The sequence below is a fragment of the Centroberyx gerrardi genome, chromosome 13 (assembly GCF_048128805.1).
Source record: "Centroberyx gerrardi isolate f3 chromosome 13, fCenGer3.hap1.cur.20231027, whole genome shotgun sequence".
NCBI classification, from domain to species: domain Eukaryota; kingdom Metazoa; phylum Chordata; class Actinopteri; order Beryciformes; family Berycidae; genus Centroberyx; species Centroberyx gerrardi.
In genome coordinates, this window is record NC_136009.1 from 12470692 (window position 1) to 12496841 (window position 26150).

Here is a 26150-nt window from a genome sequence, read left to right on the forward strand (position 1 = left end):
CTAAATTTGCCAAGTCAATGTACTCTCGATAAATGAGTCCAAGCCCTCAGTCTCAGTACATGAATCACCTCATTTGCAGAAATGATTAAGTCATCCCGTGCCCTCCGCAGAGCATAACTCAAACTGCTGCTGGCGAGAGGGAGGTGTCGTCACGGCCAGGAGGCAGCTTGTCTAATAAATGCGTCTGAAAGCGTTTCCAAAGCGTTTCTTAAATCAGCGCTTGAGTGGCTTCTAATGGTGGCCGGGCCCACAGGGAGCATCATGCACCTTCATCTATCTACCTGACAGACAGAGGGAAGAGGTCCCACTGGTGTTGGGTTGCAGGCCTCACACACACACACACACACACACACACACACACACAGAAGCAAATGTGGACAAACGCAAAAGCCAGTGCAGACACACACAGGTACACTCATGTGGAATGTGGTTTTGGGCTCACATCACAACACACACACACACACCCACACACACACACTCGTCTGTGGTGTTCTGTTGGGTCGTTTGTAACATTCACTCACCCAGTGTTAAGTCATGACTGAGTGGCTGCAGTGTTTTATGGGGTGGATGCTTTCCTAAACCCCAGCAACTTCACTGTCCAGTGAGGAGATTTCCAGACGTGAATATTTTTTTTTTGCAGCATGACAGAGAAATTGTGGGATTCTGTGTGCCTGTGTGTGTGTGTGTGTGTGTGTGTGTGTGTGTGTATGTGTGTGTGCGTGTGTGTTATGCTAAGTCATTGTGTTGAAAGGATAGTTAATGGGTTTTTTCATGTGATATCCAGAAGAGTATTTGGCCTGAGGGGAGTGTAAATTCAAACGGGAAGCGAGGCAAAACTTCGCCTCGCTTTGCTCACAGGAGTTTGAGCGCTCGACTTGGAGCGTATGTTCACTTTACTCGCTTGAGTGTTGTGATGGCATGCAAGTGTGTTTGATGGCACCACTTGACACAACAGAAAGCAAGCCAATGTACAAAAAGTAGCAAAACTTTCTTAACAAAATGTCTCCTTTTTGTTTCTGTCTCTGTACTTGAATGACGTACTGTAGCATACAAATCAGGAAAAACCACACAATGAGCTTGTCGTCTATTTTGAAAAGAAACATGCAGTTGCCTGGATATGCATGAACTTGATTGGCTTCCTCTTTACTGTGTCAAGTGAATTTCTTGTTCAAGTTGAAACATTTTAACTCAAGTGAACGCCTCTTTGTCTCAATTTGCACCGCCTAGAGGGATGAGGTGTCCATTTCTGTCCGTTCGCCTCCTTCCATTGACTTTGCATGCATTTGCACCGCTTGTAAACTTTTTTTTCGCGTTTAGCCTGAGCATAGGGTAAGAATCAGGTAAAACTTCAGTCAGTGGTTTGGTTGGTCAAGTTTAGCTATTGCTAATACTAAATCAAAGTCATAGTAACCTTGATGTGTGTCAAACTTCATGCGCATTAGTCATAAAACAAAGGGTTTTTTGGTTGTCTGTAGAGCCTACTCTTTTCCCACACAGTGTCAGAGAAGCGTTTCTCCTCCCTCTGGCCTCATCTCACCTCAGGAACCCGTACCATTATTCCCTTATGCTGATTGTATTGCAGCAATTTCACCTTCCCATGTTCTGAACTTTTCTCAACCTTTTCCTCCTCCTCTCCTCCCTTCCTCTCTTCACGTCTCTCTTCTCTTCTCACCTCCAGAAACACCAGTCATATTCCGTTCCCTCCCGCTCTTCTCTCACTTCACTGTTTTCTTTGTGCTGCTATATGATCCTGGAGGATAACAGAGACTACAGTCCTTGGTGTGTCTGTGTGTATACGTGGGTGTGAATGTACATGTATGTGTGCGTCCACACACACACACACACACACACACACACACACACACACACCCACACACCTCCACCATGGAAAGATGGATGCGCCCCATTTGCACTGTTTGTAGGTAGAAGAGCTCAGGCTTATTAAAAGAGCCGCTACCAGCACTCCTAAGGCTTTTTCCTTTACACAATACACTAGTTGTACGTGGCGCGACTGCACGCTTTCAGCAGTATTGTGCTTACATACAAATTTTAGTTTTATTTATGCTTTCAGTGACACATTTATGTAGTCAGACCCTGTTTTTGGTCATTGCTGTCCTACTGTACACTTCCCCAGCTTACATAATGGTCTACAGTGTAAAGAGCACAGCATGTACAGTATGTAGGATGTCCTTAGCCAACTGTCCGCACATTATTCACACAGTTTGTGTCGCAGTCTTGCCACCAGTCAGGCTAATTCAACAGCTCAGTCTTGGAGAAGACACAAAGCAGTAGTTGAACCTAAGGAATGAGTTTACAGTGGAGCCTTGGTTATCCAGATTTCATTTCAGATTTCTGAATCAATTGAATCCATCCATAGAACAGGCACTATAAGCATTAAGTGCAACAATACAGTTTGTAACGAATTGGACTAAAATTGCACTAAAATGCTACAGTTGATAAAGGAACATGCAACTAAAAGCAATTAAATTGCTAATTTGTTGGTGCAGAGCATTTCTGAAGTTTCTTATTTCAGATTGACTCAATTTTAGATTCCCAATACATTAAGCATGCTAAACATGGGGTTCAGAGGTCAGGGTCTGCAGCTGGTAGGGATTCAGTCTCTTGCTCAAGGACACTTCAGCAGGGCGGATGCTTTGCTGTCATGGGGGCTTGGGCTTGGGTTGAGGGACAGTCTCCCTAATCATGACACTACCCTGCTGCCCAAATCAATCAATAATCGAGGGAGGGGGGCTGTCCTAAGCAGCTGCTCCTCACTGTAAAGCTCAGCAGAGGACAGTGTGTGCTGCATGTCCTCCACCGCAGGCGTCACGCCGGCGTTGGTCTTGTTTTCCAAAGGAAAGATCTGAGGAAGAGGCTTGTGCTCCGAGACGGTGATTACGGCAATCAGAGAGGGAACACTGAGACACTCTGAGAATGCTGTGCGTATATAATGATCATAGCACACCCACACACACACACACACACTAGTTTTCTCTTTTCTCTCTTTTTCTGTCTGTCTGTCTTTCTCGCTCTTGGCTATTCTGAGTTCAGAGAGAGAGAGCAAACATACTGTTCTGGCCTATTCATCACTGTGGACTGTATACTTAACACTTGAGTACAGTACTACAGTGTGTGTGTGTGTGTGTGTGTGTGTGTGTGTGTGCGTGCAAGCGTGTGTGTGCGCACCCATTTGTCCCTATGAAAAACAAATATAACCTGATATAACAAACATAACCTTTGTTGCCTTTGGAATCAAGCCATTTGTTTTCACTTTTTTTATATATAATGATAACAACTTTTATCTTATTTCCTACCAAGTTATATTCCAAAAATAAATTCTTAAAAATGATTTATTGTTAAACAACCAACTATAATTCATCAAGGAAATCATAACTTTACCTTTTCCTATGGCAAACACTTCCCGTCTACAAATCCACAATCAAAAGAACACACAGTGCAGTGGTTTTCACATCACTGGGCCTATACAGCACAAAGTTGCCCCATTATATGTCCCATAATGCTGGTCAGTTCTCACTTGATTATAAAAAGGTCAGTGAAGTGATTCTGTGTTCCTGCCTTTCTCTTGTGTCAGCTAACACTACACCGGCTCACATTCTTTTAAATACCATTTCCACTGCCTGATTATGAACAATGGACATACATTTATATAGTTGTAATGTCTGGCAATATTTTGAACTTTGACATGTTGTTGGATTGGCTCTGCATTCTGTTATGTTGGGTGTGAAAATGATACAGTGACTACAAGGTTAAATTTCAAACATTAATTTTTGTATTGCTGTTCTGAAATCACTGCAGCTAAATTATCTATCCTTAAATTCTCTATTTCTTTGTTAAACATGTTTTGGAGTATGTATGTGCAGAGCACAGTGTACAGACTTTTGCTTGATGTTTATTAACAATAGGGATTAGGTGGTAACAGAGACAAGGGAACAGACCGCAGCTGAATCTAATGTTTCCCTGCTGACTGCTGTTCATGCAGCCATGCAAGAGTTGGTCTAAAGCCATGATCATTTCCAATACTTCTTACACAATGCTCAATATATTAGTAGCAACTTGATAGAATGGTAGTAATCAGAGAAAGAGGAAGTAGCTAGCCTAGTAGAGACATAAAGTTCCTGAGTTGTCAGTGTTGCAGCTGTTTTGGATAGAAGATTCAGCCAAGACTTAGTGAGGGATTACAGCTCTGTAGGAGGTAGTAGGTACAGTATAGACTGGGGATAAGGCTATTCTGTAGTTTCACATATGAATACAAGCACATGCATCTGTGCGCACACATAAACACACCACCTCCACCCTCAAATAACTTGATGTCACAGGAAAGGAGAGGAAGGGCAAGACAAACAGACAGGGTGGTTCTCCCTCCCTGTGAGGGGCCGCAGCAACCAGACAGGCTTTATCACACAGCACACTGTTGTGTAAAACACTGATGTTCATCAAAAAGTCGCTTGCCTTCTATTTTGTATTCACAATCTTTTCCAATACTAGTTTTAAAAGCTGCCTTATAACTTGGCCAGATTTACCACGTAACTGATTTTCTGCATCCCTGGCCGACTTCCCTCTCTGTGTTGAGCTTCAGGGTGTGGACTCTCGGCTACTGTTGTGAACTTTGCGGTCTCCTTAGGCGAGACCGCAAATAGAATGAAATCCTTCTTATAGCACCAGGGCATCTTGAATGTGTCATGTGCAGATGCAGTGGTGTTGTGAACAATGTATTCCCTCATGCAGCTTAGATTGGAATGTTCAATTAAACCACAACATAAATACTTTGATATTTACACTTTTGCTGCCTTTATTTTGCAGTTTTCCATTTGCTTCTCACTACCAACCACTGACCCCAACTTACTTCTTCATTGTAATAGAATAATGAATAAATAAAAAAGTATTTCAAATTATCTAAAGAAATCCAATACTCTCAATCGCTAAATGAGATTCTATCTGCGGCACATGTAATACCTCTTTTCTCCCTTCCTTTAAATGTCTGTTGAATAAATGGCTGAGCCGGTCCTGCCAGTCCGCTCTGCTGTAACTAATTCTACGTAACTAATTCTACCTCTGGCTGTCTCACAGCAAAGGCCTGGGAATGATGAATGAAGGTTCAGATGACAGCTTGCCCTGGTTTACAGGCCTATCTCTCCTCTCTCTCTCTCTCTCTCTCTCTCTCTCTCTCTCTCTCTCTCTCTCTCTCTCTCTCTCTCTCTCTCCCCCCCCCCTGTCTGTGCCCTGTAGAGCTCCTGTATTATAATGCTCCCCAGATGGGATTGACGTTGCTGTGACAGGCGGTGACGCAGGCGGGGTGTCAAGTATCAGGGCCACTGACAGGTTACCATCAATCACACTTCTTACCAGCCAGCCCCGCTTAAATAACAAACGGCGTAACACACCTCTCTCTTTCTTTTTTCTTAAAAGGCTTTCTGATGCCCAGGAATGTTGGCTATAGTTTGGGTTTTAAGGCTAGAGAAAGGAATCAGGTGTGTGTGTGAGCGCGTGTGTCTACTTCTGTGTGTGTGTGTGTGTGCATTTGAATGTAGCCCAGTGTGTGAATTTGTAGCCCAAAGTAGTTTTGTGAGACAAGTGAGCAGCCACATGCTAGAGATGGATCTATGTAACCATATCCAATCCCAAAGGAGTGGCATGTGTTTCAGCTTGCTTTTTGTCTATCGTATAACTCTCTCCACACATAGGGGAATCTTATAATATTTGATCTCACTCATATATATTGCTATTTTCAACAGTGGAGTATACAGGTTTGCCTGTTGCGATTTCACCAAAGCCCCAGTAGAGGGACTCTGTCACAAGAATTAATTTCAGTTCACCAGACAACACCTACTATACATTTGCCATCACTCACCAACAAGTTTATCTAGTGTATCGGCAAACAACACCCGCCCACTCAACAGGATTATTGCTCAGTTCTGTTCTCTTTATTTTTGTCACTTGTGGCTGAGGCTGGCAGGGAGGGAGGGAGGGAGAGAGGCAATGAGGGTGGCAGGGAAGGAGGGAAGGTGGGTGGGTGGGTGGGTGGGTGCGACTGGCTGGCATGTGAAAGACTGGAAGACAATGGAGTCCAGACGTCCAAACAGCCATGGTGGCTCTATGGGAGCTTCCTGTCCGGGCAACTTGCACGCTATAAGCCCGAACCCTGACCTTTGACCCTCTTGAAAACACAACATGCCACAGCTGACACATTCAGTATACGTTTTGTAGACTCTATGCTTATTCATGCCCACGTACAATGGAGCTGTTCAGACAACAGTAGACGACTGTGGTTGTAGCAGGCACCTCCCAGGTGTGAATGTGTGAGCAGGATTAGTGTGAAGTAGGATGTGGCTGAAAAGTGTCCTTAGTAAACCTTACTTGGATAAAAAAAAACAAAAAAAAAAAACAATTGCCACCTTTCATAGTGTGTGTGAAAACTATATAATAGAGATCAATTGACTATGAACTCAATCAGTACAGAAAGAAACTGTTGTAATTGAGAAAGAATGTTGCATTATTTAATTCACATTAAAACATTACATTGAATTGATTGATCACATAATCTTCAGTAATTACATACATTGAAGCTTTTATTCTCAACTCATACATGGACCAAAAGGAGATCATTGCGGTTATTTGTGTATGTGTGTGTGTGTGTGTGTGTGTGTGCGTGTGTGTGTGCATGTGTGCGTGCGCATGCTGTAGTACTCAAGTGAAAGGTAAATAGTCCAGTGTGATGAATAAGTCAGAACTCTACGTTCACTCCCCTGCTTTGAACTCAGAACAGCTGAGAGAGAGCGAGAGAGAAAGAAAGAGAGAGAGAGAGAGAGTGGGAGGAGAAAACTGGAAGTGAAGTAGCAGTGAGGGAAAGACGTGGGCGATATTTTGATCTGTGATCTAATTTTAGCTTGGCATCTGCTTCAGATAGAAACCCCTCCATAAATATTCATGAATGGAGGGAAGAATCTGCTCCTGCGTGATGCAGAGGGAGACAGGGATGGAGAGAGAGAGAGAGGGGAGAGGGGGAACTGCACTCCACCTGAAATCCTATTTTTAGCTGCATTGCCGCCTCTCTCGGTCTATTCCCCACGCATGGGGGAGGCTAAATTTAGCTGCATAGAGACAGAAGCGTGGAGCAGCAACGAAAATAGAAACGGGTTTATGGTCAGAGCACGCAGGAACAGCCAGGGGAGCAGCATCATTAGGGAGGACAGAAAGAGAGAGGGATGGAGAGATAGAAAAGAGGGGAGATGAAGAGATGGGAGAGAGAGTTGAGCCCCAAGCATAGGCACAATTAGAAAGTGTACATCCAGTAACTGGGGAGGGGCGATGCACTCTGCTTACCGTTCAGTTCTATACCCAATATAGGGTTCATATGGTAGCAAGTTGGACTACTGTGTAGCTCATTCTGGTATAATTACACACACACACACACACACACACACACACACACACACCCACAGGTATACATTTGTACATTCTCGGTCACACAGTGTACAGTGAAGAGCAAAAGGACTGAACGTACGACCTCTCTGCATTGAACACATCGAACAGTCTGTACTCTCTTTCTCCCTAAAGTTTCATTCACTCTCTCTCTCTCTCTCTCTCTCTCTCTCTCTCTCTCTCTTTGCCCCATTTTACTTCAGTCTCTCTCTCTCTCTTCCCCTCTCCCACTACTTTCTCTCCTCTCGCTGGCTCCCCTCCTTGGCTATGTATAGCGCAGTCAGTGTGTCTGTATCTGTCACATGAATGGAGGAACAGGGGCTTCTGCTCAGCTGCTGTTACATAATAGCCAGTAACACACCAACGTCTTGCACTCATGCAGCATCCTAGGCAGAGACAGCAGAGAGGGGGGGGGGGTGTACTGGAGAAAGGGATGGAGATGGAATGAATGGGATGTTTGCATGCTACAGTTGGTGCATGTATGCCTACTATTAGAGTACTGTAAATCAGCCCATATTTTGCTGTGCGATCACATTTGGTGTATTGCGCTATTATGGGCATTGAGCCTATTGCTGGTTGGTTTACTTTTATCGATATATTGACAGAATTGTGAAATGATAGTATTCTGTTTTGTAGAGATAATATAATGAAATGATAGGTTGTGTAAATGTATAGACTTCACACTATTGCACAATGCATACAGTGGGGAAATGTGGGATGCAGTTATTCAGTCACTCACCAGTTAACTGCAGTTAACTGGTAAATATTATCTGTCCCCTCATCTTGTATTACTCTCTCAGGGTAACATCTATTGTTAGCTACTACAGCACTCTGTCCTGGGACTTCTGACATACTGGTGACTTTAATAATATTTTGGTACTGTGTTATATTCTTCCCTTCGCATATCATCAACAGACATCTCCGGCTAGCTCTCTCGTATTCATAATTCCAGTTTTTGTTTGCCTTGGGTTTCTGGCTTTGGGTATTTCTTCCCCTGCTCTATTTATTTGAGAAAAGATTGAGTGCGTGACTTGGTATTTGCCCGTCCAAAATCCTCCACGTTTTGCTAATGGTTGTTTTGCTAAAGCGTGGATTTCTACTCTGGAGTTCCTCAGACTGTTTAGAAAAGGAGCCGTGTTGCCAAACTGAGCTGCAGGCTGACGGAGGCTCCCTCGGTTCGCATGTCAGCAGAGGGGCTGTGGGAAAATAGAGATGTGGATCAAGGCTGAAACGTGCCCAGACTGTGAAAAATGGCCTCTCCGTGCCTTTATTTGGTGTTTTTCTCTGTAGTCGGATCATGTTTGATCAGGAGGAACTCCTACTCACCTGAACGCCGGGCTATTTTTAGACTCACACTCACATGACCCTACGTCAATACTCTGATGCTAATTTTATACCAGCGGTCCACCAGCAGTCCTTCTCCACACACACACACACATACAGGCATTTAGTCTTCTGTATGTGCACACACACATACACACACGCTCTCCTGCCTGAGACTGGCCATACAGTGGATCATCAGCGTGACTGTTGTTATTGTTGTAAAATTGTGTTGAATCCTATTTTTTCCGACTACAGAGGCTGGTCAGGTCAGTCTGTGTCTGTTCATTTCAAGTTCCCCTCAAGTACCTACACACACACAGTGGCTGAAGTGGTGTGATTGTGGCTGAGCGGTGTTGTGGGAGTGTCTGTTGTCCTTCAGATCTTTAGAGGATGTTTTGTATTTCATCTGATTGGATGATACATTTGATGTGAATGGCTTTGTGGATGAGTTATCCCAATCATCAGCCCAGCTACAGCAAGGAGGCCGTTCAGAGGCAACCAGCTCTCACCACAGAATCTGGAGCCATTCAGTTTCTGTGGTTCTCACACTTCTGTCAGCGCAGTCAGTGTGACCCCCATTGTCGGACCAAATTCAAATCCTGTTGTCACTTCCTTAAATGAAATGCTCATTTTTAGCTCACTCTGTGGGGTATATTAGTGTGATAACTGCTTTCCCACATATTTCACATTGGAGTGTCCTTTTTGTCACCCTCCTAAATGAGTCATTTTTAGCTCTTATTGTGGTCTTTATCTATTTATAATGGCTGTGCCTCCGTCTAAATTACACTACTTCCTGTTTTATGGATAAACGGACAACATTGCTGAAAAGCTGTTACATGAATGATGAATGCTTGTGATATTTTTAATTTTGGATTATTGTATGCTTGTAGTTCCTATTCTCCCAGTCATTTTCAATGGAGTAGCCCCAGTCTGTACTCCAAAAGGATGATTAAAGTCTTGGTTCTAGCTTTCCAAGAGAGTTGCTCAACTTCACAAATATTGATTGGACTGGCTATAAGGATAACATATGTGGACTATTAGACAGTTTTTGAATTTTTGTCCCCCACAATGAAATCTACGGACTCTGGATCAATTTGTTCGTTCATTTGTTTGTCCCTCTGTCACACACTGCACACTTCATGCAACACTCATAGGATTTTGATGAAACTTGGGGGAATGATGCTACTGCTTTCCTGCATTTTCAAAATGACACTAATTGGCCCAAGAGGAAACTACAATTACAGGTCAAAGTGTAAATTTTTAATAACCAGTTAGTCAAGTACATTTCAAATGATACAGACCGCTGAGTGGCAGCTCCTCCCTGTTCCAAACAATAAAAAACCACAAGGTGAAATATTTGTTACTGATTGGCCCAGAAGAGAACAACATGTTTATTGTTGCCTAGTATGTGAAAACAGGCACATGCATGTTTGAGTGGACAACTGCTGGAGATACACTCAATTTACCGAGTGGTCAAGGCAGGTGCGTCATTTGTAGATTTGATATTCTAATGGGAAAATGATTACTACATTGATGAATGATGATTTAACAATGGCAGATGGATGGATGGATGGTTAACTTCCTACAAGGCTTCTCTCAGGCCTTTTCCACTGGTCAGTGATTTCACTCTACTGGCAAGCTCAGCAAGTATATAGCTCTCCTCTGTACCGTCAGTGAAGCTGAGTGGTGAATGTTATAATGCTTGTGTGGCATAAAAGGACAAACCTAGTGTTAAACTAACCCATAAAACATAGTTGTTGTCTGTCATCTAACCTTAATAAATTCTCTCTCTCTCTCTCTCTCTCTCTCTCTCTCTCTCTCTCTCTCTCTCCCTCCCTCTCCGTCTCTCTCTCTGTAGTTTTGATGTGGAGAATGGCTTGTCGGTGGGGCGCAGCCCCCTGGACCCGCAGGCCAGCCCTGGCTCTGGTCTGGTCATACAGGCCAACTTTCCCCACAGCCAGCGGCGGGAGTCCTTTCTCTACCGCTCCGACTCGGACTTTGACCTGTCGCCTAAGGCTCCTTCCAGAAACTCCTCCACTGCCAGCGACCTGTAAGTTCACTTCCATGTTCAGCTGTTCCATGAGTTGATACTGTTGGTATGGCACGTCATTGTGAACGGGAGTCCCTTTACGCTCAGAAAAAAAGGAGTATGACATAACTGTAACTGCTGTCAATGAGATTGTGCCTTTTTGTCGAGAAGGTACACTCCCTGTGACAAAAGGTATAATGTGCCTAGAAATTAATCCCTATCTAGAAAGTCCACACTATAGATGATATTTTTTGCTAATGTAACAAGGGTGATATGGTTGTGAACAAAAGGTATTTTCCTCAATTTATTTATGTGTTTTCCTCAATTTATTTATGGAAGGGTATGGCATTCTTAACTTACCCGCCTCAAATCAGTGCCTGCTCCATAGGTACTTTATTTACAGAGCGTCCCTCTCTTGCAATATAGCGGCTCCTAACTATGCACTACATCTGTTCCACACAGACTTGTATCTACAAAATGAAGAACACGTTTTGCACAACTTGAGAATAAATTCATATCCAAGTCAGGCTTTGTACGGCTTGAGAAAAAAATCCTGCCAAAATCACCTTTTATTGCGTGGTGAAACCTCCTTAATACTCCCGTGAAATGAAAATGTGACAGCTCACTGCGCAGAGGAAAAAGCAAAAACAGCCAGGATCTCAACATTGATAGAATGCATTAATGCAAAATGCGCTTTGTTTTGGGCCACATGCAAAATGAATGAGTTCAATCTTTAGACTGAACATATGGTAGTCTAACCTGTTGATGCTGCCTCTTCTGTCTGTCACCTTTCACCTCTAAGTGCAGCGTGAGACGTCTCAGCACCAAGACCTTGGTAATACAAGCTCTTGGATGCAAAGTGTAGTATTATCATGTCTTAAACCTTGGATACAAGTCTAAGGATATACAGTACAGACATGTTTGTTGTCTGTTCAATAGACACTTCTTTTTTCCTTCTGTCCAGTGGTGGTAGCCTGTCTTCCCTGTGCACAGAGGTTTCCGTATTGGAGGATTCATATGGTACATTGGTTTGAGAGTTGGCCCCCTTACAAACTGCAGCACACAGTTGTGGTCTCAACTTTAAATGCAAATTTGAAACTGGTCTTTTTGGCGTTTTCCTTGGATTCCTAGAGAGAACTCTGAAGCCAGAGGAGCTCGCCATTTTCACTGGTGTTTTCTCTTTCCGTAGCTTTGTATTGACATAGTTCAGCCCAATTCTGCACAGTGAGTTTGCATGGATTCAACGGAAATCCAAGAAAAACAGATTGCTAAGAAGAATCTACCTTGAGCGCATTTTGATGCAATTCTTGTCCCAGTCTGTCAATTTTAGTAGCTCATAATGCAATATTAAACCGTAGCGCGCATCGTGCGGGTTTGGAAAATCCACAGTCAGATCTCCAGTCTTGAAAAGCCCCATATTACTGCGACCAGCTGTTCTTTCCATCCCGGAGCGCTCGCATGTCAACTCTGCTTCACTAGGATTACAACCAATTGGAAAAAAGGGCCCACTTTTTTGTGTTCTGTTGTTTCTTTTTTCGCTGTTTGTTTTTCCAATATGTCCCAGAGCCAGTTTTCCCCCGTCGAAATGTCTAAACACCTTTTAGTTTGTGAAATAATCAGTCACAGGTCTCCTCATCTACTCCTGCCTATCTGTTTTTGAAGGGAAGAAAGCTTGAAGCACTGGGAAGTCAACTGGTTGTCATCTCGGTGAGAAGAACACGATCAAACGAAAAGAAAATAAAAACACTGACTTTGTCCCCTAAAGTCCTCTCCTGCTTTCCCTCTCGATGGTTTCATGGCCACTTCCCACTTCCCTCCTGACAAAAGTGACTAAAAACGAATCGCTTGGTTTTTCACCTGTGGTCCCATTAAGACTCCCTAAAACACCCGTTATTTTTTGTTTGTTTGTTTGTCTGTTTGTTTGCATGTGATGCTTAATCAGAGACAACTAAGTATAATAACACACTCTGTGTCTTTATTTACTTTACCAGTATTTACCAGTTCACACTTATTACATATCACCCACCCTTCCACCAACCCCACCCCTTTCCTCACCGACCCTACTATGTGCAATGCATGACATATTTTTTGTTTGACTTAGCTGCATAATTACAGAATGCTGAATAAGGCAGCGCTGAACGAGGATCACTGACAGCTAATTATGTCCTCAAGCTGCCAGGTCTCACAGACAGCAGTGTCTGTGAGACCTGTCTTTATTGTTTAATAAACTACAAATTATACCTCACACTTAGGTGCAGTTTGATTTACCCAGTTTCTTTAGTCGTAACAGAATTGTTGAGGCTTTTTTAACCAATAAATAATAAAACAACATAGTTCTCAAAATATCAGAGCTTATAGATTGGCCCTCTTGTCAGTGTTTCATGTGTTTTGTTCATTGCCATAAGCCTGTTTTTCCTCTGTGTGTTATGTTCTGCATTGTAGACATACAGAAGACATGATTGTAACTCCATTTGCACAGGTGAGTCATCTGCAACATGTCCAGTTAACCCTGTCCAAAAATAAATGATGAAGCTATTTTGTTTTATTCTGCTATTTGGAAATTTGGTAAATGTTCACTTGAAAGAAAATCATTAGATCTTTGAAAACTAGACTAGCTTCCAGACAGTCTCTCTCTTTAGAGAGTAGGCTCTGCCAGCCAGCAGAGCCAGCAGTGGTGTATTCTCGTCATGGACTGTGACTTGGCTTTAGTGGTTCCACCGGAACAGCCCTTAGTCTTATGTTGGCCCAGTGACAGTGCCAGGCGTCCCACTGGCATTGCATGGCACGGCTGGCCCTTACGTGGGATGTGCGTCACACTTGTACTCACTTTACAATGTGAAGCAAGCGGTGAATCCAATCCCGCTGGACCATGCTGTTCTGATCCGCATGCTGGCTGATAAGGCCGCTACATGGGTTGAGTCTGGACACCAGATACTCGGTCAGTTGTTTGGGCTTTCTCTGACTCAGAGGCAGGATGGCTGGAGACGGACTGACACACATGACATACAGGAGTGCCAGTGTTAAAGTGATGCCACCAAAACTAGGGGAAGAGAAAGGGAGGGGTGAATGCGTGTGGTGTGAATGCATGCATGCACAAGCAGGATGAGGTTTCAGAGGCTTGTCAGCGTCATTCATATTAAGAAGATCTTGACCTAGTTCAAGATGAATGAAGTGAAGGCATTTCCAAATATCTGAGGGATGTGAATGAAAGGACATCTCCTCTTTCCTTCCATACTTTCATCAAAACAAGTCCAGAGACATGCTCACAAGCTGCTGACTGAATGTTGTTTCATCATGACACCACAATCAACCTAGCTGCATTAACTATATCAAGTCAAGACTACAATTTATGAGTTCTGCACTTTTAAACTATACATATGTCTTCCATTCTATAACTAGTTCCATTATCTCACAAATGTTATGTTCATTGCATTTTATGAACTAGTGTATTCAGTACTGACCCTATCTTGTAGGTCCTGGCCAGCCTGAGGACAGTCCGAAGTAACTTTGCGGTGATAACCGGCCAGCAGGATCGCACAGCCAGCAAGTAGGTTTTTTAGAAAATGTCCTTGGCTGCTTAATAAATCTATTTGTGATCTCACTGTCATTTACTGCTCTCACTGTATTTACCTGTACCTGTGTTTCTACAGGACGCGATCCTCAGGCAGCAACCCACCATCCATGTGCAAGACCAGCCTTGCAGGTCAGTATTGCTATTAGATAAAGCACGTTGACCCTGTTCCTACAGAGAGACCATGAGGACATTATCAAAATTAAATTGTCTGTTGAATTGTGAAATCTGGGTCATTGGTAAAATGCAAAATGAATGAGAAGTTAATGAATTTCATTCACAAATACATGAAATCTAAAATTTCTTCCTGACCAGATGTTCTTAAACTATTTCAGCCTGGGACACAAACAGGTGTCCTCTCTCGTTCCAGCGCCCAAACTTATCAAAAGTTTTTGTGGACACAGCCATAGGCTTGCAACCCAGGTCTTTTTGAAATATGAATGGCATCTGAACAGTCTCTGAGAATTAAATCCATGTCGTAATGCCATGTTGTGTTTATTTGTGACAGAGGAGCCTCACCAGCAGCTGGCCATAGAGACTCTGGATGAGCTGGACTGGTGTCTGGAGCAACTAGAGACGCTCAAAACACGACACTCCGTCAGCGAGATGGCCTCCAACAAGGTACACTGCCAGCAGAGTGATACAGTATAGTATGCCTTAGTAGTCTAGGATGTTATACCTCAACTTGATGAGCTGGGCACTTCTCTGGTATTAATGATAGACACAAAACACTCTGTTAGGAACATGGTTTCCAAAAGGCACATAATAACAGAGTGATATACTGTTCATAACTATCACAGCATAGATTATAGCACAGTATAGTAGAGCTCAGTATTATTCAAAACAGGACAACACAATGACTTATCAACCAGATACACTGTCCAGCTGTTTAACACAGCCAAGCTCAGCACGAGGTTGCAGCACAGTGCGCTCACTCTAAACTCTGGTGTTATTCACCAGCCTCGGGGGTCTTATTAGTCATGTGCATCTTGTTTCCGTGTTTAATGCAGCTAGACTCACCTCCGCTAACAAGGTACAGTAGGTCCACTGACCCTGAGCTCAGCTGTCCTATGATTCAACCAGGTCAAACCCAATATGAATACGCTTCAGCAAATAATGTATTTGTAAAAAACTCACATATCCTGTAAAGAAAATGATATGAAAGTATTTGGATATTCATTACACTGACAACGCACAAGGTAAAAACTACTTGATATGTTTTTTTAAGGATTCAACCATTGTTCAATTTTCAGTTTCTAAATGTTAAAATATATTGTTTTTCATATATATCAGGTAATTCTTTCCACCACTTTTTTTCCTCTACTGCCACTGCAACTGCTGCTTAGGTTAAGAGATTAATCGCCAGACTCTTAAAATCAAATTAATCTTTTCAAATTGGCGTTTCCCTTTTTTAGCTGAAATGCGTCAGCATTTTTTATGAGAATGGATAATAAACGGCAATACATAAGACATGTTAATCACTTTCATCAATGTTTTCCATTAATGGATAATAATTTTTGGCTGTGCACAGTTGTTTTCTGCCCAAATTAGAATGGCTTCCAAGTACAACACTAAGCCCAGGGATTGTGTGTGATGTACTCTAAGTGCAATTACCCTTTCCTGATCCTAAACAAATCTGAAAGCTCACTAATACAAAGAATCCATCAGCGTTCATGAAAATATGAATGGAATCTCCCATCCATCCCCCAGTAGATGGAAGAGGGGCTCATTCCATGAATGAGCGGGATAGTTTCATGCATGCAAATAGAGACTAGACACACACACCCTTCCCCCCACTCATGTGCAGAAAAATGTGAATGAGGTAGTGGGAGCCAGAGATGAAACGGCATCCCCCCATCCATCCTTCCTTCCTCCATGGATCCCTCTCCTCCCTTCCCCCACCTCCTCCTTCTCTCAGACTGGAGCCCATTCCTCGTGTGATTCCATGATTAGCCCGCCCACGCAACATACACGTGCGCTTCATACTAACACACACGTCACACATACTGTACACACACACACACACTTCCTCCTATCACATACAGCGCCTGCCTGGATACATATACCGTTACACACGCTACACACACGTGGTGGCGGACAGAGTTTCATGGGAGGCAACCCCCCATTGCTGCAGATCAGTCAATGAGCAGCTTCAGTCAGTGGGGAGGAATTATCCATGCTGGCACTTGGGAACAAAGGCGGGGCACATGGGAGGCCTGGGCGAACATTGTTTCTGCATCACTGACGGCTTTATCGAACGCTTCCGTTTAAAGTAAATCTCTAATGACCCCTGAACGTCTCTTTGAAGAAGAGCGAGACCTCTTTGGATCCTTGAAACATTTATATTTGATTAGCTCAGTTGAGGAAATGCTCATTTCACCCTATATATTTTATAATGTTTATAGAGGCATTGGTTCACAGTCGTAAATATAACGGAGGGTAAACTATGACCTCTTGTCACTGATCATCATAGGACAAAAAGCCATGCTAGTTACAATAATGTGTGCTATGAATTTATGTGATAACAGTTTACATCAATCTAAAAAGATGGGTAAGCTATTCCACAAATACAAAAGGTGGATAAACAGTTTAGATGGGTTTAACCCTCCACTATATCTCTGGTCATCACAATGTGAGACTGTAATGTGATTTCAAGGCATTCTTTCATTCAATTTGGGGTTGTTTTCACACATGGACATCTACCTCGTATCCGTTATGCTCAGGCAGATGGTGGTATTAAAATCATAATAGCATCAAACCACTGCAGGCATATTTCTGTGTCAAAATCTTTTTGTATTAGTCCTATCTTCCGTTAATGATCACATTCATCATAATGGTCGATGTACCCACAGTTGTGGTACATGGTGTACTATATTTATTTTTGGCTACATGAATGAAATCCTCCCCATCCATTCAAAGCTTTTCCTTTACATCTTCTTCAAACTTGGTGCACATGGTGCGTCTCCCGACCCCCGCCTCCAAAACACTCGGCCCGGCCCACTTTGTACGTCTCCCAGCCAATAAGGGCCCTCTGTGTCTCCCAGCCTCTGCTGCAGCAGGCGCCGGATTGGCTGCTATTCTTAGGCATTTTTGGAAGGAGGCGGAGATTGGAGTACCGCGTTCTCTCCTCTGTTTACACACATACGGGAGCAGGCAGTAAGAGAGTGAATGAGGGAGAGAGAGAGGGAGCGAGGGAGCAGGCGGTACGGGTGGCTTCTCTGCCTTGCATCCTCGCATCCCGCATTCCCACAGCCATGCTTCCACTCTGCCGTTCTTCCACGGACCTCTAAGCAGTTTTTTTTGTTCAGCTTGTGCTGATCAAAGCTTCCACAGCTGATACCCAGCACTCGCCAGTGGACTGTCTGCTTGCAGTGGAGGTGCTCAGGCAAGCAGCACAGGAGCACAAAGTGTCCCCGCTGTCCGTTTCTCTGTCGAACAGGCAGTGTCAGAGGACGGCCAGAAAGCTTGGCGCTCTCATTCCGTTTTATTTTGCTTGACTTTGTGCTGAAATGCCAGAAGTCAACTACTTAATCTCTGTGTCGTGGATGTTCATTCAGGTAAGGAAAGGAACGGGCTGCACTGGGTGGGAGGGGATGAGACTGCTTCAGGCTCACATGTTGCTTGTGTTGTGAATGAGCGTGGAGAACAACTGGTGCAGAAGTGGACAGAAGTGGCAGCGGACTTTCTCCGAGATTCTAGATTCAGTTTTCATTTGTCGATTGTTTATTTTCAGGGTTAGTGTGTGTGTGTGTGTGTGTGTGTGTGTGTATATGTGCCTGCGTTCACATGTGTACATAATGTGCATGTATGGTATGCAGTATGTTTGGGTGCATGCATACCTATGTGTGAAATCAGTCATGCGTTCCTCTGTGCACAAGAGTCCATTCAGTAGTTTCTGTACCGTGTGTGCAAACACACACACACACGCGCACACACACACACACACACACACAAACTTGCGTGCTTCGGAGACTAGGGAGTCTAGGTCTTGGTATAGCGAGTCTGGGTAGATAGACTGTGGATGTGTCTTCTCCAAAGCTGATGCTTGTCTGTATTTAGATGTGTTTCTCAGAGAGGGGGATATCTCTTTTCCTCCTTTATTGCATAATAAGTCTGCTGCTATGAAAGAAACCTCTTTGCATTCTAGTGAGCTTAACGCTCAGCATATTCGGAGTGATACCTTGTGCCCTTAAGCACAGCGGAATCAAGAGTTGTAAATTGCCTTGTGGTGCATGCAGCGCATACGCAACTAGATGTTACAAGTGCGTCGCTGCATATATACTGTACACATTTATGAAAACTCACACTCAACTTTTTCAGTCTTTGTAAAGCACTGATGCTGAACACCCTTCAGATGTCTTGATATCCAACATATGACATTGTTTAGGATCCATACATGAAAACATAATGTCACACATAGATAAAAACTTAATGTCTTCCTTTTAAATGTTTGTGTGAGTGAGCTCACTTCAAGGTCTAAACTCAAACTCTCCTGATATAATGACATTATGGCAAGTAATGATGGATCCTGAAAATAGCTTTTGGTTGGGTCTGTGCACAGTTTAGCAGGACGAGTGTGTAATCAAACACGTGTTGTTTGTGTGTGTGTCCCCAGTTCAAGAGGATGCTGAACCGAGAGCTCACCCAGCTGTCAGAAACCAGCCGCTCAGGGAACCAGGTGTCTGAGTTCATCTCCAGCACCTTCCTAGGTAAAATACCTCCACTTTGTATTATAGAGAAGCTGTAGATGAAAACATGTATAGATGTACACATATGTAGCAGCCTGGTGTCTAAATTAATCTCAAGCGCCTTCTTAGGCAGCAGTTCTACCCTTAAACTGATATTTTTGATCTATATTAGTTACATGTGTGGGAGTACCATATAAAATGCATGGCAAGGAACAATTAAATAGTAGAGATCAGGTGTCTAAGCTCCCCTCTAGAAGCTCCCTGGATAGTTTTTTACATCTGTGAAAGTCTCCACATTGGAATTTAAATTAATACTAAATTCATCATCAAATTCATACATTCATCATTACAGCAGATTACAGTGCAACATTTTTGTTATCCGATAGAGGTGAACATGGACCTACTGTGTTTCTAATATAATGTCTGCAGCATGTTAGACTGCAGTGTGAATACTTTGTCTGTTTCCATCGGACAGAGAAGCAGCATGACATGGACATCATGTCTCACCCCACCAAGGAGAAAGACAAGAAGAAGCGCCCCATGTCCCAGATCAGCGGCGTGAAGAAGGCCACCCACAGCCCCAGCCTCGCCCCCTCCACCATCCCGCGCTTCGGGGTCAGCTCCAGCCAGGAAGGACTCCTAGCCAAGGTACAGGGGCGAGTTTACAACATGATACATATGTTAGGACTAGAAGATGTTTTTATAGGGTGCAGACTGGAAACTTGTGAAAGCCCCGACAACGTCTGGGAGGACTTCTTTGACTATCTCAATGTAAATGGTTATTTGTCCTTTATCGCATGTGTTTCCTTGTACAGTATGTTGATGTACATTTCTGCTTATTGTCCTCTGGCAGGAGTTGGAGGACATAAACAGATGGGGTGTCGACATCTTCAAGGTGTCTGAATACTCTGGGAACCGCCCACTGACAGTGACCATGTACACCATCTTCCAGGTAATGTTGAATTCATACATTTCAACTTATTTTACTTCAAGTGAACAGAATATGGTCTTTTTTAACCTATCTGTTAAATAATAAATGAATAGAGAAGGGAGTAAATGAATGAATGAATCAGTCAATCACTTAACAAACAAATTATAATAAATTATACATCTTTGCCTCGACTGACCCAGTGTCTGGTGTGTTTCTCCCTCCCGATACTGTAGGAGCGTGACCTGCTGAAGTCGTTTAAGATCCCAGCGGATACCTTCATTACCTTCATGATGACGTTGGAGGACCATTACCACGCGGACGTTGCCTACCACAACAACATCCATGCTGCAGACGTGGTCCAGTCCACACACGTCCTGCTGTCCACGCCCGCGCTGGAGGTAGAGAGTGACTCTGCTTCATCTAACAGAAAGAATAGATACAGATTCATAGATGTAGATTAAAAACAATACAAAAGACGACATGTCCTGTCATCAAACCCCCCATTGGAGGTCAGGGTTGGCTCTTTGCATGGGATAATAAAGCCTCTTTCTTGTTAAACTCAATAGAAATTTGTCAGCAATTTGTTATTATTATGCAAATACACTTATATTTCAATACTTAACTGACAGTAGTCATATACAAATATGGGCACCTACACTGGTTGAGTACCTGAACATATTACACATCCACACACACATATTGACTGTCCCTGCCTTCTTGTGTGTGTTGTCCAAGGCTGTGTTTACTGATCTGGAGATCCTGGCCGCTCTGTTTGCCAGCGCCATCCATGATGTGGATCACCCTGGAGTCTCCAATCAATTTCTCATCAACACTAGTGAGTTTGCATAGAAGCATAGGGATTATGTGCATGTGGGTGGGTGCTGTGTGTGTGGACGGGGTGCAGTATGGCTGCGTGTATACATACACGTAGGATTGTGCTTCTGCATAGGTTTTACGGTTTACAGTGCTTACTGTACATTTGCAAAAGACGTTAATGAGTCTTGTCTGTTAAATGAATAGTAATGGAGTATGTTGGTAAGCTTTTTGGCCTTGCTGTCTTCAGACTCGGAGCTTGCGCTGATGTACAACGACTCGTCGGTGTTGGAGAATCACCACCTGGCTGTAGGCTTCAAGCTTCTGCAGGAGGAAAACTGTGACATCTTCCAGAACCTCAGCAAGAAACAGAGACAGTCGCTACGCAAGATGGTCATCGACATGGTAAGGCAACTTCTGTAGAGCCTTCAAGATTAGTCATAGTATTGTTTTTGACTTAGTTTCGGAATTACCTTTACCAGTGAATCCTTAATGTTAACTTAAACAGTTCATACAAGTTCTATTCTATTCTGTTCTGTTCTATTCTATTCTACACCAGCCTAGTGTAGTCTGGTCTAGTCTAGTCTATTAATCCTCTCTGGTGTGCTGTATTGCCTTACCTGCAGGTGCTGGCCACAGACATGTCTAAACACATGAACCTACTGGCAGACCTGAAGACCATGGTGGAGACCAAGAAAGTCACCAGTCTAGGAGTGCTGCTGCTGGACAACTATTCAGACCGCATACAGGTGAGAACTATTTATTCAGTCTTTCATTGTTAATTTGGAATCAATGCATCATGCCAATCAGATTGCGCAGACATGACTACAGTTCTGTTCATGTTAATAAAGGAACCATCCCAAAAAACATGCAAGCAGACACTGAGAAATGAACAGAAATGTGTCCGAAAGGTATTTCGTCATTGGGTATTGACACACTTGTCTTGTTGTCACCCCAGGTCCTTCAGAACATGGTGCACTGTGCGGACCTGAGCAACCCCACCAAGCCCCTGGAGCTGTACCGGCAGTGGACCGACCGCATCATGGTGGAGTTCTTCACCCAGGGGGACAGGGAGAGAGACAAGGGCATGGAGATCAGCCCCATGTGTGACAAACACAACGCCTCCATAGAGAAGAACCAGGTATACAAGCTGTTTAATTCATGTCATCTAAAACACCCTTTTGTATATGTGGATATGGGCGAATTTGAACACCTTTCCTTTCTCTCTGTTCCAGGTGGGTTTCATTGACTACATCGTTCACCCTCTTTGGGAGACGTGGGCCGACCTCGTCCACCCTGACGCTCAGGACATCCTGGACACACTGGAGGACAACAGGGAGTGGTACCAGAGCATGATCCCCCACAGCCCCTCGCCCAACCCAGAAGGCCAGGACGAGGAGGCCCTTCCCACGGGAGCCTCGGGGCTCACAGGGGGTATCGGCTCCACTTCCGGCGATAAGTTCCAGTTTGAGCTGACCTTGGAAGAGGAAGGGGAGTCCGATACAGAGAGCCCACCTGAGGAGGAGGAGGAGGAGGAGGAGGAGGAGGAGGAAGGGCACAGCGGGAGCAGGAGGGCTGAACTGTCCAGGACTGATTCTGGCAGCAGACTTGATGCTGGGTCTGCAGCGACTCACCTGCTTCCCGTCGTGGCCACTGCTGGTGCAGGCAGGACGTTTTCCTCAGACTCTGATAAAGACATGGCAGAGGACAGAGAAACAGACCAGGAAGGGTCTGCCCGGGCACCGCGCTTCAGGCTAGACACATAGCACCACTCAAAAGTTGTTGTTCCTTTGGCCTTTTTTTGTTTATTTTTCTTGATTTTGGTGCCTCATCCTCCCTCGCTCCCCCTCTCTCCCTCCAACCCAACACCACAACCACCTCTGGTTTCCATGGACAGGGTGACAACACAAAGCAGGGGGCTGCAGGTGTGGGGGCAAGGGGGGGAAGGTGTTAAGGAAGTCTGCTTAGTTGTACACAGCAGTCACTTGCACTGGAGAGAGACAGATAGACTGAGTCACTGTTCCCTGACTTCCAGTAGAAGAGAACAGGAAACCAAGTTTCTGGCTGGTCTTTTGTGTTCTGTGTCTTTGAGTCAGACATGCTTCGCTGTGGGTACAGTATTTGTTCTTCAAAGACAATGACAAGTTAAAAAAAATGGGTTTTTTTCCAGCCAGCCCAAGGTCTACTAAAACAAATGAGAGAATTGTCTTCCTCTTTTGGACTACTTTTGACTTTTATGAAGAAAGTGAGGAAGTGATGAATGAACGTAACAACACAACAAATTCTTGTAAGACATCATGCCAAACTTTGCAATACACAGGGACTATGCTGTTTTGCCTGCCTTTTTTATTTTTTCTGTTTATGATGCTATCCTTTATTTAGGTCTGTACGTGGTAGTAAAGACGATAGTGAATCATGGTAAATAGCAGATTCAAAGCAGTATAAGCAAAGTAACATAAATACAGAAAAGAGCAGAAAGGACCTGTGTGTGATTTTCTGCAGGAAACTTTAAATGTAGCAGACATTTTGAGTGACTCTATCATTACTATTGTATACTTTGCAACCCTTTCAACTGGTGTTGCACGGCCCATTAAATTGTTCTCAACAGGCAGTAGTTTCGGATGAAGAATAAGATTATAATGCACTGCAACTTGATTGCTGGCAGTACATATTATTTTCAGGCTTTTAATAGGTTCAGGGTTATTTTTCCACTTTAATAACCGTCACCTTAACTATTATATTGTCAGCAACAAAACTGAGCGAGGGTCAGTGTAGTGGAGTACAGTGAAGGAATTACATCCAAAGCAGTGTGGGATGTGCACATGGTGCCTCCTGGTGTTGATTGGCGGAACTGAAGTTCTGGAATTGGAGGCAAAATAACTTGAATTGTTTTGCATATATGGAAAACACATTCAAAACATATAGTTTTGCTGTCAGACTATATCAGTTATGTTTCAGTTTTGTTGCTCCTTTGTTTATGTTTTTGTTTTTGTTTAATGGTGTTTTTTTTTATCCAGACTCACTAATGTTTGTGCATTCTTGATATTTTTGGCACCTATTTTATCAGTTTGCCTTCAAGTTTAGCACTTTAGAGTTTTGCTCATAGCTAGCACCCATCCTGCTTTTTAAGGGCTTGAGCCAAAACGTGAACACATTGGAGGCTGTTGACTGAGAAACAATTTGTCATTGGCTGTAACGCAACCAGCACAGACATACCCATCCTGCAGACGGTGTATCTAGAATAACTCTGAGGGATACTAGACAAAGATACACTAAGTGCTACAGTACAACCAGAAATAATGTACAATACACTATCTGTTCAGATCCGTTGTCGTTACTATATAATATGTCAAACATTATTGGTAAGATACACATAAATTATTGGATTAGTAAGCAACAGTACATTGTAAGCATTTCGGAAATAAGCTAAGTTTGTAAAAAAAATACTCAAGGGTTACAAGAAGGATGCCAGCAGCATCCTAACTGTCAACCAGGAGTTTACCAAGAGACAGTTTCCTGTGCCAGAATTTTTTTCACCTTTTTCCTCTCTGTCATTGATCAATATTTTGCTCTTCACAGGGACATAGCCAATGACAAAACAAGTGCCAAGCAAGCATGACACAACCCGTACTGTAATTTCCATTTTGCCACTGGCTACTTTCCATCAGTGACTGATAAAGTTGGTTGATTGTAGCACCCTGTGTGCCAATCTGACCCATAGTGTCTCTCTCTTTTTTTCTAACACCTCTCCAAACAATAACTGAAAACTGAAATTGTCTTAAAACAGTGATGTTTTTGTGTGTGTGTGTGTGAGTGAATTGACTGGGTGGACTTTTTGATGTATTTGCTAAGAAAAACCAAAGCACTTTGTATGGTACTTTTACAGCTCTGCACTTCCAGTACAGTTGAACATGTGTAATGTGACTGTTTCACAGTAATCTGTCTTTCTGTTGGCATATGGCCTGATTGCTATGGTTGATATAAATTGCACGGGCTGGACCACTGCAGCTCTTAAAGGGGATGTTGGAGGGATTAAACCTTTTTTTTTTGTAGTTGACTGTACAAAAAATATGTTTTGGTGAAATGCATGACATTGGCTGCAAGATCCAAACAGTATGAAGGGTGTATAGAGTACTTACAAAACTTAGTCTGTGGACAAACATGTTTTATTTTATTAAGTAGAGTAAATCATGTTTTAATGAGTGAAAGAGCTGGAAATTTTTCTGACGCCTTATTTGCAAACGTAGGGTTTTCTTTGGTCATAGATGTGTTAATTTACATGCTGGACAAAGACTAGTGCCATCCTTTCTGTAGCCATAAAGAGCAGCAAACTCAAGGATGCCTTCTACTCACTACACTATGGACTAAGTTAACAGCCTAACCAGCAGCACAACATACGAAGACTCAGTCTGTCTCTCTGCCTGTCACTCAGTGTTTTATTTTGTATATTTTCCTCACGTCGCTTCATGTACAGTTTATTTATTATTTCTATATTATCTGTCAGAAACAATGAAACAGTAGACTTTTTCTTGGTCAGAGGCTTAGTACTTATGTGTTGCTAGCTATGTGAGAAAGTAAAACGGGACAGATTTCAACTATTACTCAACTTTTTTCCCCTTTCACTTTTTTTCTTTATGTCGTCAAATTACACTATACATAGAAGCAAAAAAAACGTTCAGGTTTTTCCAGGTATAAAAAAAAATAGTTGAGTGTCAGAGATATTGCTCTGGATTTTCTGAAACATTTGTCTTTGCCTGTCTTCCTCTGTCTCCCCTGGTCTGGTCAGATCTCATATTCATGAAGGATTTTAAGAGTACTGATCTGAGACCTGTTTGGCTTATAAGTCATAGTGTACTTTATTATAGTCATATGGGCTGACCAGTCATCCTAGATCAGTATTTCTATTCTTAGAGGTTTTATGAATATGGGACAAGAATTAAGATTCTGCAGCCTTGACAATCCAAACACTGCTGTTACGGGTGTGTTAGCTCTCTCTCTGACTAGAATTGTATGCCTGACTTTCCACCTTGCCAATAAAGGAAAAACTCTTCATGCTTTCGACATCCTGTGTTGTTTTGTGCTTTTATCGGGATGCTCTGCTTCCAGGAGAATCATTTCTGTTTTAATATTGAGTGTTAAAAACAGCATATTTTCATTCTGACAAATTATTGAAATCTTAATATGCATGTCCTTTTCCATCTTTGAGCTGCATACACTGACTAAGCCAATATAAACTGATTTGTAGCTCAAATAGAAGCATAACAATTCTTCTTTTAATAATGGATACAAAACAATAAAAAAAAACATATCACTTAAATGATGCTATGGAATAAACTGATTCAATTTAGGGTCGCG

General features: G+C 43.0%; 1 protein-coding gene across 3 annotated transcripts in view; it reads left to right on the top strand.

Annotated features, from left to right (window-relative positions):
- The window catches only part of pde4ca (phosphodiesterase 4C, cAMP-specific a), a 57140-nt gene extending 31284 nt beyond the window's left edge, over window positions 1–25856 (top strand). For 2 of the 3 annotated variants that reach the window (XM_071896353.2, XM_071896356.2), the window contains exons 2-15: window positions 10622–10813; window positions 13235–13271; window positions 14266–14339; window positions 14443–14495; window positions 14872–14984; window positions 18979–19072; window positions 19527–19699; window positions 19905–20003; window positions 20216–20380; window positions 20718–20817; window positions 21046–21200; window positions 21422–21544; window positions 21754–21936; window positions 22031–25856. In XM_071896353.2, coding sequence (XP_071752454.1) covers window positions 10622–10813; window positions 13235–13271; window positions 14266–14339; window positions 14443–14495; window positions 14872–14984; window positions 18979–19072; window positions 19527–19699; window positions 19905–20003; window positions 20216–20380; window positions 20718–20817; window positions 21046–21200; window positions 21422–21544; window positions 21754–21936; window positions 22031–22561 — 2092 coding nt within the window. In that variant the 3' untranslated portion in view covers window positions 22562–25856. Of the gene's footprint in view, window positions 1–10621; window positions 10814–13234; window positions 13272–14265; window positions 14340–14442; window positions 14496–14871; window positions 14985–18978; window positions 19073–19526; window positions 19700–19904; window positions 20004–20215; window positions 20381–20717; window positions 20818–21045; window positions 21201–21421; window positions 21545–21753; window positions 21937–22030 lie in introns of those variants that run through there. The other variant, XM_071896357.2, reaches the window with a different exon arrangement.
- The last annotated feature ends 294 nt before the right edge of the window (window positions 25857–26150 follow it).